The sequence below is a fragment of the Xyrauchen texanus genome, chromosome 32, assembly GCF_025860055.1.
Source record: "Xyrauchen texanus isolate HMW12.3.18 chromosome 32, RBS_HiC_50CHRs, whole genome shotgun sequence".
Taxonomy (NCBI): domain Eukaryota; kingdom Metazoa; phylum Chordata; class Actinopteri; order Cypriniformes; family Catostomidae; genus Xyrauchen; species Xyrauchen texanus.
Window position 1 is genome coordinate 36,451,042 of NC_068307.1, and position 20,625 is coordinate 36,471,666.

At 37.8% G+C, this 20,625-nt stretch overlaps 2 protein-coding genes across 2 annotated transcripts in view; both read left to right on the top strand.

Moving 5' to 3' along the window:
* The first annotated feature begins 461 nt into the window (after window positions 1–461).
* On the top strand, window positions 462–9,442 carry psma5 (proteasome 20S subunit alpha 5). The gene is made up of 10 exons (XM_052102081.1): window positions 462–522; window positions 1,096–1,139; window positions 1,409–1,475; window positions 1,702–1,828; window positions 2,470–2,537; window positions 2,628–2,735; window positions 2,844–2,902; window positions 4,340–4,442; window positions 8,567–8,653; window positions 9,056–9,442. Exons 2-10 carry the CDS (start codon window positions 1,111–1,113, stop codon window positions 9,131–9,133), a joined length of 726 nt encoding a protein of 241 aa, XP_051958041.1. The 5' UTR covers window positions 462–522; window positions 1,096–1,110; the 3' UTR covers window positions 9,134–9,442.
* Window positions 9,443–10,663: 1,221 nt separating this feature from the next.
* sort1a (sortilin 1a) overlaps window positions 10,664–20,625 on the top strand; it is a 30,635-nt gene continuing 20,673 nt past the window's right edge. Inside the window, exons 1-2 of the mRNA XM_052102001.1 lie at window positions 10,664–11,061; window positions 20,104–20,163. Coding sequence (XP_051957961.1) covers window positions 10,807–11,061; window positions 20,104–20,163 — 315 coding nt within the window. The 5' untranslated portion in view covers window positions 10,664–10,806. The remainder of the gene's footprint in view (window positions 11,062–20,103; window positions 20,164–20,625) is intronic.

Consider the following 20,625-nt stretch of genomic DNA (forward strand, 5'->3'; position numbering starts at 1 on the left):
GCGGCCACTGTTAACGACAAAAGACTGTTGACAAAAGAAAATTTCAGATTATTTGAAATATATAAAAATCATTAATTTATGTGAGAACGGTAACGAATCGGACATTTAAATGTGAGTTAAGAAAGAAGAGCCCACACTTTGAATGAGAATGGAAACACACCCTCACTCCAGATGGTGACCACAGCGCTTGTTTGTATAGTTATAGTTAATAATGCTTTATACTGAACTGTTGCACATGAATAATTAATTATTAGTTCCATGAACTCCAATTAATTATATCCACTAACTACAGTCCACATTTTGGCATTTTTAACCAAATTATTAGTTACCTAGGATGGCTCAAAGTGCCATACCATCCTGTAAGACAAAAATTCTTAGAAGCGAGTTCGTCAGACATGGTCTAAATTGAAAGCGTGTCTTAGATCGGAACTGATGTTTGACGGGGTATATTTACTCGGACGATTATAGGGGAACACTTCCTGTACTGTTGAAACTAGCAAACTCACCCTTCCACTGCTGAAGGTAAGATATTCTTAACGAATAGATATTTTGTCGTGCAGAACTGCAGAAAATACCACCGACGTATACAAAGTCGAGATCATGTCGCATACAGTATACAGTTAATTGAAATGTTATTTTTTTTTTAATTTAGTAGGAAACTGGCTAGCTAACGGCTGATGCTCATGTGTATGTATTCACACATTTATATCAAAATAAAGAACACATTTTCTGAAAGCCTAATAGGAAAACCAGCTTAATGAGACTTGTAAGAGTTTTGTAATATGATTTATTTGAAAACACACACGATAAGGTATTTTAAAAAGCTCGGTAGGGGTCTGTTGACTTGATGTGAAACATGCCTTGTCATTGATTGAAGGGGGGTTTAACCAATCGAATAGACAGACGAATCATAGCGCCGCCTTTCTTTTCTGGACCGTCCAATCAGTGAAAGGTTAGCTGATCTCTGATTGGTTGTGAACTCCAACTTGTCCCCGCTTACATAGCTAGCTGTTGTTTTTTTTTTTTTTGTCACTTTAGTACGTTGAACTTTAGTACCTGTTTTTCCATTTATCTCATGATTTTTTATTTTTACAGATTTTGCATTTCATCATGTTCTTGACAAGATCAGAATACGACAGGTAAAGTAAACAATGAATCTTATTTGTAAAATTGAATTTATTTTATTTAAATATTGGGCATTTATGATATCAGTGGCTTCTTGTTATAGTAGTTCCTTGGATATTTACATGTTCTTTTGGTACAGTAGAAATTGTCTTGTAACTTTATCTTTCAGTTTTGCTTGCAAGTGTAAGAACTGCAAACTGTAAAGTGTATTAAAATGTATGCTAAATATTGTAAATACAGAGTTGAATGTACTTAACCACACTAACTTTTTTCCTGTCCTCAGAGGGGTAAACACTTTCTCTCCAGAAGGACGACTTTTTCAAGTAGAATATGCCATTGAAGCTATCAAGGTAGGCCTCATTTCTAATTTTATTTCAAAATATTTCAATTTCTCTTTAAGTAACAAAAAAAAACGACTAGAAAAGTATATAATAAACCACATATATATATATATATATATATATATATATATATATATATATATATATATATATATATATATAGTGATCTTTATTAGCAGTATATTGTTGGTTGTTTCAATGTCATGTCTAACGTTTGCTTTGGCTGTCTTTCCAGTTGGGTTCAACAGCCATTGGCATTCAGACATCGGAGGGTGTGTGTCTTGCCGTTGAGAAGAGAATAACTTCTCCTCTGATGGAGCCCAGCAGCATTGAGAAGATTGTAGAGATTGATTCTCATATTGGTAACACAACTGTTGTCTTTATTAATCACCCTCATATTGTTCCAACCTCAAATTACTTTCTCTCTCGGGGCCCGGGTAGCTCATCAAGTAAAGACGCTGACTACCATACCTGGAGTCGCAAATTTGAATCTAGGACGTGCTGAGTGACTCCAGTCAGGCTTCCTAAGCAACCCATTGGTCCAGTGTGTAGAGTCACGTTGGGTTAACCTCCTCTTGGTTGCTATAATGTGGTTCTCGCTCTCGGTGGGGCGCGTGGTGAGTTGTGCGTGGATGTTGCGGAAAAGAGCGTGACATGCTAGGTCTCTGTGGTAACGTGCTCAACAAGCCACGTGATAAGATGCGTGGATTGAAAGTCTCAGATGTGGAGGCAACTGAGATTCCATGGAACACAAAAAGAGTTCTTAGGCAGAATGTTAGCCTCAGTCAACTTTCATTGCATATTTCATCCATACAAGAAGGTGAATGGTGATTGAGGATAACGTTCTGCACAAAATATTTTGTGTTCCATGAAGGAAAGAAGGACATATGGGTTTGGAAAGATGTGAAGGTGAGAACTATGTCTTTAAGAGAACATGTTCTTGGTGGGTGCCGGGTAATAAAGCTAGTTTTGAAGAACTGATTGTGTTAATTTCTTATTACAGGCTGTGCCATGAGTGGCTTAATAGCTGATGCAAAAACACTTATCGACAAAGCAAGAGTGGAAACACAGGTGAGAAGTTTCTTTAATATTGTAATATTCCAGTTTTGAAACACTCCAGATCATATTTTTAGCACTGTCATGATTTTTTGTATTCTGCAGAACCATTGGTTTACCTACAATGAGACGATGACGGTGGAGAGCATAACACAGGCTGTGTCTAACCTCGCTCTGCAGTTTGGAGAGGAGGATGCTGATCCTGGTGCTATGGTAAGACCAGTCTGCCTTAAACTTAAAGGGAGTTTTCTCTGAAATTTCAGGTTGAAACCAGAATATGCTGATGTGATTCCTCCTTTTTTATCTTCTTTTTTTCTTTAGAGTCGCCCTTTTGGTGTTGCTCTACTTTTTGGAGGCAATGATGAGAAAGGACCTCAACTGTAAGCACACTCTGTATAGTTTATAATGTTTGGCTACCTGAAAATGCCTTAAGATATATTTTTTTAATAAAAATAGCTAAATTGTTTAATTTAGCTTAAAAGTTTAATCCTGCTCAAAGGGAAAATTCATCCAAAATGAAGATTCTGACATTGTTTACTCGCCCTTATGTTGTTCCAAACCCAAATGACTGACTTTTCCTCCATGGAACACAAAGGGAGATGTAAAGCAGAATGTTAGCCTCAGTCACCACTAGGGATGGGCATTTTTCGAGTTTTGCACTCACCTGGAGCGTACCTAGAAACCAATATTAACGGCTTTAGGGTAATGTACATATCTAAACTCTCTCAATCAATAAATCACATTTTTATCATTTCACATGTTATTATTCAGATAAACCAGTTGTTATAAAATGCGCACTGCAAATGTTCAGATATTTAATACAGGCTTCAGAGTTTCTTGTACCACTTCACATTTCCTTTCCACTATAAAAATAGATCTATTACTCCAACAAGAACCGAATAACAAAAGAATATAATTCATTATGAATCAAAACATTATAAGTATTACCACACACTTAGCTCTGTTGGAAGCACACAAAGACGGCCAACATGTCGTCATCAACACATCAACGACGCATATAAACAGCGCAGCAGATCTGGTGAAAGATACAGAGGGAAAGTAATTTCATCATTGCGCATGCCAGGCAAATACGCAAGGAAAAATAATTTTGCAACATTCAAGTCGTGTTTTTAATAGTTGGTTAGCTGGTGCAGAATGATTAGTTGATTACTTGTGCACATCACCATAATGATGTGTTTGATTAACTCTTTCCACCGCCAGGGTTTTTGACGATTTTCGCTAAAGTTTAATGGCCCGCAGAATATTTTCTTCCATGAATATATGAAGATGCTATATATCAAAATAAAGATCTGGGCCTCTGCTTTTAGGCAAAATGCTGATTTTATTTTATCATCATTTGTTCTTTTTTTATTGCGACTTGAACAGAGGTAGGTTGTCAAAAAACAACATTTCAGACAAAAAGCTGAGAAAAAGGCATGTTTATGTCTGATATTTTGAGCTTCTCATACTCCACTTCTTCATGTTTGAGACGATCGCAGTCTGTTTCTTTGATCAAAGAGTTGCGTACTCTTTCAAAACATGCGCAGGGGTCTTCCTTACCGTATAACACCTAAAACACGGAAACCCGGAAAATTCCGTGTTTGGCGGGGAAGCATTTTTTCATAAAACACGGAAAATTCTGTGTTTGGCGGGGAAAGAGTTAAAACATAATCAACATAAAAAATAACCATTAATGAAATATTCTTTAAAGTGTTCATATATGGTCAGCTCCAAGTTCTGAAAGGTTTCAAATACTTGGGTTTGTCTTTATTGGGTTTGTTTGTAAAATTTATAAATCACACTGAATGCTTTGACAGATACCACATGGACCCATCAGGCACTTTTGTCCAGTGTGATGCAAGGGCTATTGGGTCAGCATCTGAGGGTGCTCAGAGTTCTCTGCAGGAAGTCTATCACAAGGTATGTCCATCCATTCAATTTAATTGCAACGTCATACTGAGCTGCACAGCGGATTGCACTCAGAAGGCGTGAATAGTAACTTCACTTCACTTCTGAAACGCTGTGATGTACACACCATCTGAGGTTTGCTCCAACAGATGGTGTGTACATACACAATACTCCTGTGAAAATACAAACAAGGATTTTGATAGTGAACTCAAATCGCTCCGGTTTCACTTTAATAATCATGAAATGGCTAATGTTCTTGGTCGTTGCATGTTTATACAATCAGTGTTAATGACATTCAGTGACTGCTTACTCTATTCTGTGGATATTATAGAATAAAGATGATGATAGAATAAAAAACATATTTTAAATACACACAGAATCGCAAAGATTTTTATTCATGAGAAATGCTGGGTTTAAGCGGAGAGCCTTGAGATAATGTGTATTTAAAGAATTTATGACTGAAATATTATACTACTGCATATAATATGATGTAATAAATATTCAGATTGGCTGGGTTCCAAAAACAACAGTGTAAATGTAAATTGGACCTAGACTAAATATGACCAAAAAGAGAGACATTTAAGTATTTGGAAATATTTTTGGACATTTAAAATGGGGTCAGTCCATCTCAAGGGTCCAATAATTGTAAAGGAGTTTGCTTGACCATTTTTATTTTTCCAAACTGTTTTTTTTATTATTATAATAATTGTTTTTTTGAGTGATTACCTCTCTGAAATGTTGTGGGAGCATCCAGTGACAGTAGTCTATTCGGCAGGTGTAAGTTTTCTGAGAACATAGTTCATGGGAACCCACACTTTGTCCTCAGTAGACATTTTTAATGATGTTCTTGGTCCAGGTGAGTGGAATAATTTTACAAAAACTTCACAGTTTTCCACGCTGATGTACTCAACCAATGGTGTGTCTTTAGCCCACTGAGTTTCTCAGCCAGAGAAAAATAATTCAACCCTAGGGAGAATGACAGTCATCATATCTGCTCTGTCAGTCATAACCCACTGCTATAGGTGATGTTATCGGGAAGTGTGTCATCTTTGTCTGACTCTTCAAGCATCTGCAGTAAGGCTTCTATACCTGGACACTGGTCACACTTGAGCTTGCAGTCATAACTGTTTATGTCACAGACTAGAAGTTCCAGCTTGTAGTCCACTTTTTGCTTTGCTGACTCAACCATCAGCTTGATGTTCTGATGTTGTGTGCAGATAAGCATCTGTGAGTTCCAGATGCTCCTGTCAGCACACCATTTTGGCATCAGTTCACAAATTTTTTATCTCCCTTCCTATCTTTAACTCTGGGTGCTGATGTTTAAACTCCACACACAGTTCATTAAGGTTACTTAACGGTTTTATGCACTCTTTGAAGAACCCTGTGATAGATCATGCTTCACTGTTGCCAATATCAAAAGTAGTAATATTTTAAACCTCATTGACAAGCATAAGCTTTTGTATGTCAGTCATAAACATAATTTGTTTTATTTGTTATGCTTTTATTACATCTGTTAATTTCTTAAAATGCATGAATATAGAAGGCTTTTCCCCAGATTTCTACTAGCCCCAGCTCTGTAACCAGTGGAATCTCAAACTCAATTTTTTTTACAGCAGAATGCTACTAGATGACTTATTTCTGTGGAAGTTTCAGGTTACTATCTGGTCCTCCACCAGAGATATTCAACCTGAAAATTAGGGGAATTTATTTTAAAAAATCACACTCTCTCCTCCCCATAAATAAAAAAAAGAGAGAAGTCTCAAACTTCTGCATGCACACTATACTTACCTAGGTAACCCCTTAAAAAAATAAGATTGAGACTAAAACCCTTCCCATTATAAAATGATCCTAAAAGTGGAACTTTGCGCAATCTTGAGCTTTACATTAGGGCTTTAGTTCTAAGTCTAAGGAACAAGAATGTGCAAAATTTCTACAACCCCAATTCTGAAAAAAGCTGGGACAGTATGAAAAATGCTAATAAAAACAAAAGGTAGTGATTTGTAAATTCACCCTTTGCTATATTGAAAGCACTACAGCTAAACATTATGTTTTACCTTGTGAATTTCATTGTTTTTTTTTTTTATGTACAGTCATTTCAAATTAGATGATTGCAACACTCTCCAAATAAGTTGAGACGGGCAATTTAAGACATCCAAATTTGACAAGTTAAAATAACAAGGCAATCTTAAACAGGAGATGTTAAACAGGTTAGGCAATCATGTCATTGTATATAAGGAGCCTTCAAAAACAGCCTAGTCCTTCAAGAGCAAGGGTCATTTGAGACTTGTCAGTTTGTCAACAGATGCTTCAGCAAATAATCCAGCACTTTGTGAACAATTTAGAAGGATTTTGGGCATTTCATCCTCTACAGTGCATAATATAGTTTAAAGATTCAAGGAATCTGGTCAAATCTTGGTGCGTAAAGGGCAAGACGTAAACCACTTCTGAATGTGTGTGTGATCTCTGATCCCTCAGACTTCACTGTCTTGAAAAACATCATTCATCTGTAATGGATATCATGAACTTGGGCTTGGGATAACTTTAGTAAACGTTTGTTAGTTAACACCACTCGCTGCTGCATCCACAGATGGAAGTTAAGACTTTACTATGCAAAGCAGAAGCCAAACATCAACACTGTCCAGAAGCACTGCCAACTTCTCTGGGCTCAGTCTCAGATGGAAAGTCGAACAGTGCAACCGTGTTTTTTGGTCCAAAGAGTCCACATATTTATAGCTGTCATGTTCTCTGGGACAAAGAGGATAAGGACCATCCAAGCCATTATCAACGTCGGGTCCAAAAGCCAGCATCTGTATGGGCCAGGGGTGTGTCAGTGGGTAACTCTCACATCTGTGAGGGCACCATTAATGTAGAGAGATATGTAAAAATTTTGGAGCAGCAGATACTGCCATCCAGCACCGTCTTTTCCTGTGACGACCCGGAATTTTCAGAAGCACTTCTTCAAGCCACATACTAGCCGAATAAGCAGAGAGTGCGGGTGCTAGATTGGTGCTATCCCAGATGTGTATGGCTTGCTTGCTTCTGCTGAACATCAACAATGTTTTTTTTAGAATTTATCAGCTCTGTAGGTATATACAATGCAAGTGAATGGTGAACAGAAAAAGCACAAATTGGTTAAATATCTGGAGTGGTGGTGACGTAGTGGCTTAAGCGCAGGGCTGTTAATCAGAAGGTCGCTGGTTCGAACCCCACGGCCACCACCATTGTGTCCTTGAGCAAGGCACTTAACTCCAGGTTGTTCCGGGGGGATTTTCCCTGTAATATGTGCTCTGTAAGTCGCTTTGGATAAAAGCGTCTGCCAAATGCGTAAATACAAATCTTCAGAAGCGATATGATAGTTGTGGTTGAAAAACAGGTCAATATTTATTTATTGCTTTACTATAAATTCTCCTCTCTGTCCTGAAGGTGGCAATGTGCACAATGTAAATTGCCAAAAACAAAATAAGAATGTTAAAGTTGAGATTTATAGCAATATAGACTTATATTGATCGGTTTCTCACCCACACCTATTATATTTCTTCCAAAGACATGGATTAAACCACTGAAGTCGTGTGAATTACTTTAGTGCTGCCATAATGTGCTTTTTTAGCTTCAAATTTCTGTCCACCATACACTTGCATTGTGAGGACCTACAGAGCTGAGATATTCTTCTAAAAAAACATTGTTGATGTTCAGCTGAAGAAAGTACAGCACATCTGGGATGGCATGAGGGTGAGTAAATGATTAGAAGATTTTCAATTTAGGATGAACTATCACTTTTACAGTCTTATCCATTCTGCCATAGACAGGTTATTTCGAGAGAGTATTCTCACAGAGGAACATGTTTGGCTCACTCCCAAGAGAATCCTACAGCAGCAAATTGAGCCAAATGCTTGAATCTACCCCACCCATTTACTCATTCCAGTACATCATGCTTCTACTACTGTAACTTAAGTCACCAGACTCGGCACCCATGTGACCGTGCAATCTAATAAACATCAGCCAGTGTCCAAATTACTTTTCCAAAGATGTAATTACTTTCAAGATACACAGTCACACGGAATACCAGAAAGTTTAGCATTGGTGCTGCTGCTTTTCCTTAACAAAACATTCATAAAATCTCTGTTAATCTTTTGCAGTCCATGACGTTAAAGGAGGCTATCAAGTCTTCTCTCACAATTCTGAAACAAGTGATGGAGGAGAAGCTGAATGCCACTAACATTGAGGTAATGCACAAGTGATCCACCCAACATGGTGTTAATCATGTGAATTATAATTGAATTGATATAATAAAGATATAATAAACTCTAAAGAGTTCATATCACGAGGAATCAAATTTCCCTTGATCTTTTATGATAAAAGAGCTTGTTGTACTATAAAAATATACTGTATTCTTCAGAAATAGAAACATTTACCCCATTCAAATTGACCTTTTAATTAAAAACAGTCTCCAAAAACAACTTGTTCAGAACTTCTGAAACTATCTAATGTCAGATATATCACTGGGGTTGTTTTATGAATCTGTCTTGAATCAATGTAATGCAGGATGTTACAATTAAAAATGCATTTAAATGTATCTGACTGACAAAAGTTTTAACATTTTAATACTCATTTTCATTTCTCTTCAGCTTGCCACAATCGAGCCAGGCAAGACCTTTCACATGTTCACAAAAGAAGAACTTGAGGATGTCATTAAGGATATCTAAAGCTGAACAGAGCTGTGCTAAGCCCAGCTGATGTTCTATAAAGAAATCCAATGTAATGTGTGTGTGAATCATCACACAGCAATTGCATATGTAATACTCTGGCTTCATCCTACAGTTTGCCTGTTCAGACAGGAATTAAGTCTTTATCCTTTTTTTTTTTTTTTTTGTCAATCCAAAAATTTCTATAGTGCCGTTCAAGCACAGAACAGCCAATCTTGTAGTTGACTTAAACGGGGGGTTCTTTTTGTTACAAATCAATGCATCAATAAACTGTTGTTGGGGGAAAAAAAAAGCAATGTGTTTGAGTTTTCTTTTTCACAAGTGATTTATAATATAGAGGGAAATCCATATGTTCTGTTCAAGGTTGTCATACTCTCGGGTGTTTTTATTTAATTTCTTTACTATTATTAAAAATGGAAAATGTCAATAATAAGTGTAGGTGCAATCAAACCTTTGGCTGGTTGTTAAGTTATTGTCTTTTTGTTATTATTTCTGAGACCATACAGAGAAAAAAAACTTGCTGCAATTTTCAGTACAACCAAATGTTTGGGAGTGTGACCAATATCATAGGCCTGATATTATTATCATAATGGTATCACAATACTATTTTAATATAAATCATTTTATATTTATTTTATTTCTATACAATGCAAGTGAATGTCACAGACCTTTCAAGCTCCAAAAAATCACATAAATGCATCATAAAAGTAATCCATACGACTCCAGTGATTTAATCCATGTCTTCAGAAGTAATATAATAGGTGTGGGTGAGAAACAGATTCAAGTCTTTTTTTTTTTACTATAAATTTCAACTTTCACATTTTGAAAGTGAAAGAGATTTATATTAAAAAAGGATTGAAATATTTATCTGTTTCTCACCCAAAGTGATTGCGACACATCATAAAACAGATTTAACCACTGGAGTTGTATAGATTAATTTGATGTTTTATTATGTGATTTTTTTAGGCTTGAAACGTCTGGTCACCACACTTTTGCATTCTATGGATCTTCAGACCTTAAATATTCTGATAAAAATCTTCGTTTGTGTTCAGTAGAAGAAAGAAAGTCATATACCGGGATGGCATGAAAGTAAATGATAAAAGAATTTTCCTTTTTGGGTGAACTATACCTTTAACAAGGCTTTTTTACTGGATCTCAGGAGGTTACTCTTTTGAGGTTTGCAAATTTGCACCTCACATGGTAGCTTTGTTGCCATTTGATACAGCTGAAAGGGTGGTTAACCCAGTTCTGTACGCAAATGAACGAATCCAAGTGCAGCGAACGCTTGTATTTTAACATTCATAAGTCAGCCTTGGCAATTGGTCAGTTATTGAGAACATTGGCATGATATAATTAACATTAATGACAAATGCTTCGCCATTGAAATGATTCCGAGCACCGTCACTATGGCCTAATTAATATCCATAAGCGAAGCGCTCAGTGGGCAGGTTTGCGAAGCAACGTCAGCGCGTACTTATTAATATTCATAAAACGGGGCGTTCCGACTGGACGGTCCCTCCTAATCTTGGACAATCATTTAGTTGAGCAGTGCGCATTACAGCGGCTTGTCCACAGACATGCGTCAGAGCGTAAACACTGAATGTTCGGTACCAATAAACCTCCTATTTATGGATATTTAGAGAGAGGAATTGTATGCACATTAAACGGAAACCATGAGCACCGTATTCTGCTGTGTTTTGGTTGCATTATTCTCAATGGCTGTTTGCATGGACTTTGAGGAGAGACCCAGCTCCAGGAGGAGTGAACAAAACATGTTTCTAAAGAGACACAAAATACGAAATCTGCTCAGTTTGAGAGATTTACACCAGCCGGAACATGTAAAGATGAAAAGGAGTGAAGAATCCGCACAAAATCAGTGTGAATCGTTGCACGGCTATGAATCTACATTGAGAAATAATACTAACACGGTAGGTCACATTTGCACATCTTTTACTGTCCCACTATTAGTGATGTATGCTTATAATATAGGCTAATATAATAATGATATAATATAATTTGTGACATATTTTCATATTCTTTGTTCCTGTTTCAAAAAACAAAAAATATATACAGTACTGTGTCTTAGGCACATAAGATGCTTATCAAAAACATTTGTCTTAATATGGTTATTTATATTTTCAGTTTTAGTGTGTCAATAGGAAATATACATTGTAGACTCCCAAAGATATGTTTTGCAAATATAATAGAATAGAAGAACAGGGAGCCCTGCAACAGATGGCATTGTCCCCATAGAGCCCCCCCACTGAATATTGAGTCAGTCTGGGATTACAATAAGAGACAGAAGCAATTAAGAACTATGGTGAATTATCCAAGAAGCTTTGAACAATCTATCTGCCAACAACCAAGAAAAACTGTGTCCAGGTGTAGGAGAATTGGAGCTGTTTTGAAGGCAAGGGTAGTCACCAAATATTGTTTTAACTTTTTTTTACGATTACTCGACTTTGTATGATGTTAATTGATAAATGAAAACTATTTATGGTATTATTTTTAAAGACATCCTCACTATGTAACATTTTTCCCAAGTGCCTAAAACTTTTGCACAGTACTGTATATATATATATGTATATGTGTGTGTGTGTGTGTGTGTGTGTGTGTGTGTGTGTTTATTTATTCTTTGTTTATATTTTATTTGTTAGTGTGTCAACTTTTAATTCAGCTTGCTGTTTTTATTGTACTTTGATGTCATCGAGTTGATGCTTTCTCCATTTTTACGGCAAGAGCTGAAATGCGTTTGTCCTCTGGATGTGCTTCTAATGTCCCTTAAATCAGTTTCTTCAGTATTTATGTACAGACACCAGAAAGTCAGGTGATTCTGTTGAGCCAAAGCAGTCAGAGCTCATTCTTAGCCATGAATGATTACTAATCTAAAAGAAGTCAGCAAAGCATGCTCTCTTTCTGCTTCTCTTTTCTAAGCCTCTCCCCCCAGCACATCAAGTACATTTTACCAGCAGTTGGCATGACCTCCCTGTTCAGAAAGTATCGGTAAACGATAAGCTTCATCTATGTCAATCCATATCTTTCATATCAGCTCTGTTTTATTGACAGCATCCTCTATTTATCCAAATACAGAGCAAATTTCAGGCTAAACCAAGGCAATTGGTCATGAGATTAGCCTTGTTCAATTATAATAAATTTAAATGTGCTGATAGAAAGAGACTGATGTGGTTAAGAAAGAGCACAGCCAGTACTTTTATGGTCAGTGTTTTGACTCCCATTGACTCACATTCTGTCAAGCATAAATGGCTGTTGCAGTGAAATGTTTCCTCCAAGAATGGAATGTTTCTGAAACGGGAAGCAGCTTGGGGTATGACAAAACTGGGAAAAGTATTTGAAGGGAACGTCTCAAAAAAACATCTCCTCGCTAAATTCACTGAGGCTGTTTAACACCTCTTTGGATAGTTGTTGTATATCAAGGCGCTCCGTGACCCAGTCAGACCCTGTTGAGTTCCTTTTAAGGTTCTGGAGTTAGGAGGCTACTTTGATATAAAAACCTACATTTGACCCTTGATTATTTTTAGAATATGTATTTATTCTATCTAGAGTGCGCAGCTCTGAATCTTGAATTTAACGCCAGTAATGCAAGTTGATGTTGTCTAATAGACTACATAGCATGCATTAAACTTACATTTTCTCTTTCAGGCCAACAACTTTAATGGTTGAGCAACAGTTTTTAAGAGAATATTGCTGATCAATTAAGTTAAAGAAAATGTATTTATAGCAATTTACCTAAAAAATAAATACATCCATTTAATGGTACAGAATTTTGAAGGAAACTCTATCGCTCCTTTGAGTACTGATGTTTGTTACTGCCAAAGCAGCGCAAGAGCGCACAAAGCATGTTGGACCAGACAACGTGTTGGCCAAGTGCTCGGGTCTATGTACGTGCACTTGTGTAAAGTATATATCTGACCTAACATTCAAGCAACATTGATAAAACTGGACAACTAGTTTTAGTATATTGAGGTTTTTTGAGATTTTTATTTGAGATGAGATTTTTCCACCAACTTTGAACCAATTTACTATTTTAAAACATGTACATTAAAGTTTATTGCTTACTGTTCATTATCTTCTGATGAAAATGCAAGTGGGTGGTTCCCAGGGTATTGCTATGCAGTGTCTAGGCTGTTCTGGGTGGTTGTTTGGGTTTTGCGATTGCTGGAGCATTCGGGTGGTTGCTTACTGGCCCGAGTCAAAATAGTCCAACCACAAGTCTTTTTGACGCTCTGGTCTGGTCCCTAGATATGGCTCAGGTCCCTCCCTCAATGTAAGTCTATTGAATGTTTTTGTTTACTGTCTGCCAAGTGGAAATCATAAGTCTGACTGCTTAGAAAAGTAACAGCCTACCACTCATTAACAAGCCCCACAGTGTGAGGTATCATTCATGACCCTATAGCACAAACAATGCTTAAATACTTTGGGTTAGGGTTGCAATGAACCCCAGGGTTTTGCCCAGTCAGTTATAATACATTTACTAGAAAAATATAATTTGTTCTCAGTGAAGCAAAATATTAGGATGTTTTCAATGGAAGTTTTGAGGGGCAATATTTCAGATCTATTTCAGTTATTTTTTTCTGATGTTGTCCAAAATGTGCAAATGAATAGCAGCGTTGTGCAACAGTCTGTGGTCAGTCTGCGTGAAAACTGGCTGCCTATCGTTCTCTGGCAAATTGGAGTTTATAACATGCCAGAGCAATTAAAATCTTTACAAGCTCGAAAAAAGTGTCTTCTTAACAACTGCATGTAGATTATTAAGTGTTTGACAGTGTGTGAATAACTTTTTTGGAATGATCTGAATCATGTTAGAGATACTCTTGTGTTGACTTATAGAGTTTTGATTCCTTGTGACTTTTTTATGTCTCCTCTGGATGTCCAAGTTGTACCAGTGGGTAGTTATGTATGTAAGTCCTACAAAAACACAATCACGGTTCCATCTAATGAACAGCTGACCTCTCACCCATTTCGGTGCAGTGTTCCAGTTATTCTGTGATATTTTGGTGCATGTTTTTGATTTGAGTGTTAGCATTTGCCCACCTGTCTAAGTAGCACACATTTTTGGGACTATACTGAGACGTGCCGCTTATTAAACCCAAATTCTAGATGTTTTACTGTCTAGAGATGAAGTCATGTTTGTTGTTGTCCATCAGACTGTGAAGCCATTTGGATAAAGACTAAAGCTTCTTGTTGGCCGGGCCTGGGGTTCAAAGACTGTTTACCATTTCAACATAAGGGAAAGACATCCAGGTTTTCCCTCTTCCCAATCCTGGGGAGATTGAACATTTCAGAGAGGACAGAAAAAGCTTTCTCTGTACAGAGCTGGTGAGATGCCAGGAACTGGTAACCAAGAAAATCAGCCTGTGCAACGTTCCTTATGCTATTAATGTGTTCCATGTAGTGGAAGTGTTGGGCAAAGATCAAAATGGAAACCATAGAGACATCACTCTGTTTAGGACACTCTATGTACAGAAGAGAAGAGCCAATGCATGGTTTACTTTCAGATATTTCTCTTTGGAAGATTCCTGAAAAGGCTGTCGGCCATGTGATTCTTTTGGAGGATTTTATGGGCCCCACGGCCCCATGCTTAGGTGGCTATCAGAGACTTAATGTAACAGACAGGCTTTATTATAACACGGCTGGCCCCCTGAAGAATGGATTTTCTCTCCAAGTACCCCCACTGAGTCATCGGTTGATTGTATCACAAAACAGACCTTAGTAATCCAATACTGACCTGAGACCTGTTTTGCTAGGTCTTGCATTATGGTAGGGATTCAAACAATCTGATTCCATGACAAAAATACTCTTCTGCCAATTAGGTTTGAGTACCATTTCCTAAAGGTACGGTCTCATTTGCCTTTGCATGCAGAAATTCTGCTGGCGAAGAAGGCATGGATGAATGTTAAGCATTTGTAAACCCTAAAATTTTTATTTTTATTTTTATGGTGCGCTTTGTACTCTGAGATAGTGAATTTATAAAGAAACTCCCCAATAAATTTGCTTGTCGATTGTGAATTTTCAGCATAGCTGTGGACTGCCCACACAGAAGTCACTACAAAACCAAGCAACTTCCTATTGTCAACGATGAAATTTCAGGTGTCAGTGTTCATCAAACTTGAACCCCATGCAAAATTCCCATGGGAAACTTCTTCCCCGTTCAGGTGAAATTTATGATATGCAAATTCCCACGACTGTATATTAAGGCCAGAAACAAACTCTTAGCAAGAACATGAAAGCAGACGCATATGCTTGACCAACACATTTTAAGTGCACAGCCCTGTTGTATAAATGTGCGCTCTTGTGTTACTGTGGTAATAAATGTAATTACTCAAGGGGTCGATAGAGTTTCCTTTGGGTAGCAAGCTATAAACACGTCAACAGTTAAGGAGTGTGTGTGCTATTGTATTTAATAAACTGTTGCTCCGCTTTTATAATAGTCTAACTGATTACGATAATGATGCTAAAACATGCCTTGTGGCAGTGCTAAGAATGCAACTAGTACTTGCATTGACTTATAAACTGCATTCAGACCAAACACAAAATCTAGCTTGCGTAGCTATGAGCATTTGCACCGTTGTGTAAAGTATGTTTTGGATCTATGGTCTTCTCCGTTTACATTTAAAGGGATAGTTCATCCAAAAATTAAAGTTCTGTCATCATTTACTCAACTTTATGTTGTATCCTTTTAAGGCATTTAGAAAATCAAGTGCAACAAAAAAGTGATTAGTTTCAGATGTTTCCAAGTTGAAGGATCCTTTTTGTTCATGATATCTTCACATAAATATTTAATCGCCGTCTTACAAGACTAGTTGTCTTGGTGCAGGCCATTTTTGGCAAGACTATGTTTTGTTGGCGAGGACAGAGATATCAGCTTGTACAGCATGTTTCTTTCCTTTTGGTGTTTAAATGTGGCAAGAAACTAGGCAGTCATTAAAACCATTGTTCAAAGTAATATTCTAGAAAAGGAACATAGTCATTACTTGTTCGCACTGTCCTGGAACATGTGTACCATTCACCCACAGAATGGTCTGTTTTTAAGGTGGGTTTGCATTAGACAAGTAGGTAGACTGGGTTGGTTACATGGAAACTTTTGTTCACACTTTGGATTAAGCAATTTTCCACTGGGCCTGGACACTTTGTGTGTTTCAAAAATGCTGCGGTTCCTTTGCTTCCCTGGACTGAGCACTGCTTGTATTTAATAAAAACCAAGTGAAATCATACAACAATTTCATCATTGGGCTGAAGTGAGAAACAGAGAGTATTATGTGACATGGTCATTGATCCCTGGGGGCTCAGGCAGAATTTCAGAAATGTAGAGAGCATATGATCCATAGAATGGAGTGCAGTGAACCCTCACAAAAAAGATATGGACCGTAAAATAGCACATGAGATACTCCAGATGTTCCTTGATGGGTCTGTTCTAAAAAATAGTGAGCTGCCCTGCTGTCTATGTCTTGCTGTCTAAGACCAGATGCATTCTTGTGTTAATGTAAATGCAGTGCAACGAATAGAACAAAATGCAGGTGTCTCGAGTTTTTGAAAGTTGATGTACTTTTTAACTTGATACGGTCACTAAAAAATGTGGCAGTCCTGCACAGGATCTGAAAAACAGCAAGACATGGTGCAACAGTCAAAGATGTCCGTCTAGTGCATATTTATATAGACATGCTGAAAAACAGTGTAGATGGATGCAAAAATGTGTTCGGTGTGAACGCCCTATGGCAGGATCTTAACCGTCATGGAACCTTGCAAATGACTGATTTGAAACGCTATAAAGGCGCATCAGACAAATGGTGCTCCTCACGTGAAATGAGACTTGACTCACAATTGATTTAAAAAGTGTTTTGTAGTAGCTTTGTGCCATTTGTCGCCAAGCTAACAATGCAATATTTTAATCACTAGAAAAATACATGGCACACACACAATATTGGGTCAAATGGTATATTTTCAATTAGACTGAACTGTTTTTGGTTTTCACTATACACTAGGCTTGGGATCAATGCCTTTTTCAGGCATCAATAATCAGAAGATTTTCCTCATGATTATCGATATATATAATTTTTCAGATATAAATAGGGCTACCCATTGCACAATAGTCTGGCCACAAAAAAGTTGCTGTTTGGATTTAAATATGCAGATAAGCAGATTTTCACACATGAATTTGCCATCACAGTCCTGACTTTAACCCCATTGAAAGTCTTTGGGACGTGCTGGATAAGACTTTACGGAGTGGTTCGACTCTCCTGTCATCAATACAAGATCTCGGCCAAAAATGTATGCAACTAGATGGAAATAAATGTTGTGACATTGCATAAGTTTGTCGAGACAATGCCATGACGAATGTGCATTAGAGTATGCAACTTTTTTTTGGCCAGGCAGTGTATTTATCAACACCACTTTGGTAAAGTGTGAGCGGCAGGGTAAATTAAAGGGGGTCGTCCACAGGTCGTGTCTGACGGATGACAAGCCACATTCTAAAATTCAAAACAATTATTTTCTACCAAGGTATGCACACATTGTGGGCTTACCATCTCTTGAGGTTGCTAAAAAAATCTGCAATGCCACTGAGCGTAACTCGCATAGTTTTCCATTAAATTCCTTAATCATTAACAAAGGACAAAGATTATTTACTTTAGCCATGAGTGGATGATATATTGTGTATATGCTTCTTTAATATTGCCTACATACTGGCTACTAACACCCCTGGAGTTCGCTAGTTCGAATCCCAGAGCATGCTGAGTGACTCCATCCAGGTCTCTTAAGCAACCAAATTGGCCCGGTTGCTAGGGAGGATAGAGTCACATGGGGTTACCTCCTCGTGGTCGCTATAATGTGGTTAGTTCTTGGTGGAGCACGTGGTGAGTTGGGCGTGGTTGTTGTGAAGCCTCCACACGTGCTATGTCTCCGTGGCAACATGCTCAACTAGCCACGTTATAAGATGCGCGTGTTGACAATCTCAGATGCGGAGGTTGCTGGGATTCATCCTCCGCCACCTGGATGCGAATCACTACATGACCACAAGGACTTAAACTCATTGGGAATTGGGCATTCCAAATTGGGTGAAAAAGGAAGAAAAAAAATTAGCCTAAACAATGTTTTTTTCAGTTACAAGTATGTCTTTTTGTGTTTTGACAGCTTGAATGAAACCTCTTCAAAGATGCATACAGAGATATTGCATAATAATCGATCAGTTTGCACATAGACTATGTTATTGATTCATATCCTGCAAACTTATCAATGTCACATTCATTCTTGATGTACAAAAACCTTTGTAACTTTTGTGTGTATATGTCCTATGCAAAGAGCTCTAAAATACCATCCTATGTTGTGATACCTGTGCTTTGCGACCTGCTACAGTAAATGTTGTCTCACCCCCTTGTGGTCTCCCAACGCTATTACACCAGACATTCAACAGAAGCCCAACAGTGAATTAAAAGCACACAGGAACCAGAAAATATTCCAGCGCGAATTAGAATCATCCTAGTGCCGCCCAGTGTTTGGTCAGGAAAATTGTGGCTTGACTGAATTATTATTATTATTAAGCATATTTATAATCGTAATTTTTCTTGATTTGTTCACTGATTTTGTTGCAGTTGTCTTTCTTTTTTTCTTAGAATTTGGCCAAAAGTTTGTATCTTAGAAGGTGGCATCTTAGACACCCTATGACCCTATGGCCTCTGGAGTATGTTTATAGTGCCTCAAAATGGTGCCTATGTAGGTAGCTCACTAAGATTTAGAGCAGACTCGATGTGTGTTGAGGGACGTGTTTCTCTAATATCACAAGATTATTTATTTATTCCTGTTTGTTTTTTGTGGAGTGGGTGAATGAGGCTTAGACGCGCACACAGGGCTTTTTAGTTGTGTGTGTGTTTGAACAATATGTTTTTCCCTCCCACAAACTCTTGGACATCAGTCGCTGTCTTGTTCTCGGTTTGAGAGGCAGAAATGTGGGTCTCTCTCTCTCTCTCTCTCGCTCTCTCTCGCTCTCTCTCGCTCATGCACACACACACACACACAAACACACCATCTGGGTCTCGCATTCCAGCTGGTGAAACTGAAAGGGAGGCCACACACTCGAATGACAGCAGGCCTGCCCTCTCAAAAGTGTTCTTCCACACACATTCCCTCGCAGTGTGGGGTGGCTGACAGCGACAGGGCCAGGGCCATCTGTCGGATCAGCGGTGGTTTTTGTGTGCGTGTCGCTACATGGTTCTGCTTCGCTGTGGATAGATGCATCTCAGTACTTGTGTTCCCTTCTAAGAATCACCATTAATTATCTGATTAAGAGCTGTATGTTTGTTTTCATACTTTCCCTTTTCTCATACTCATGTCTGAATAGCATTATACCAACCTAAATTTGTGCACCGTACACAATACAATTATATTTTATTTCTGATGGTGGTTACTTCTGTCATAATGAAAGAAGCACTCTGTCCATTTCCATAAAAACACTTGCTGCCCACATTAGATTTGTATGTGTGTGGCTACCTGTTCTCTTCTCTGTACGGTTGCTTTATTTTTTGTTATGTTAAGCTGTCGTTTGGAGCTGAAGTTTTAGTCATCATTATTATTTTTTCTCTTACATTTTTTTTAAAGACAGATTCCTGCCTGCACACTATTCCATGTAGACTATGCCTATGGCATTCGGTTTCACCACAGAAGCCCTCTGAAAACAAACCTGTAGTAAGACGAAGTGAGAGAGAAGACCATATTAGAAGGAGAGTTATTACAAAGCCCAAAAGCAGTGAATATAATTAACATGACCTCTTTGTTCTGGATTGAATTAGTTTTGATTTACGTTGGATATTTTTAGAACACTAATTTTATGTTCTATTTAGGGGGTTCATGTTTTTTCCTATTGACATGCATTATAAAGCACATCCATCAGCAGAACTTTAACTCCAACATTTATTTGCAATAATAAGATGCTCATTATGTTTATATTTCTCTTTTTTCAGTATAACTTCAATGACCTGAGTGGTTCAGTATCTCTGGCCTGGGTTGGAGATGGCACAGGGGTGAGTCTCTTTTCAGGACTTTTCTGAACTCAATATACACTCACTGATCTATTTATTAGGAACACTATGGTCAAAATAAAGTGCCAGATGTGATTGTCTGCTGTTGTAGCCCATCCGCCTCAACGTTTGAAGTGTTGTGAATTCTGAGATGCTATTCTGCTCACTACAATTTTACAGAGCAGTTATCGGAGTTACCGTAGCCTCTCTGTCAGTTCGAATCAGTCTGGCCAATCTCATTTGACCTCTCTTACCAACAAGACATCCACTGCCGCTCACTTGATGTTTTTTGCTTGTGGCACCCTTCAGAGTAAATTCTAGAGACTGTGTTGTACATGAAAATGCCAGGAGATCAGCACTTATAGAAATACTTTAACCAGCCTGTCTGGTACCAGCAATCATGCCATGGTCGAAATCACAGAGATCATATTTTTTCCACATTCTGATGGTTGATGTGAACATTAA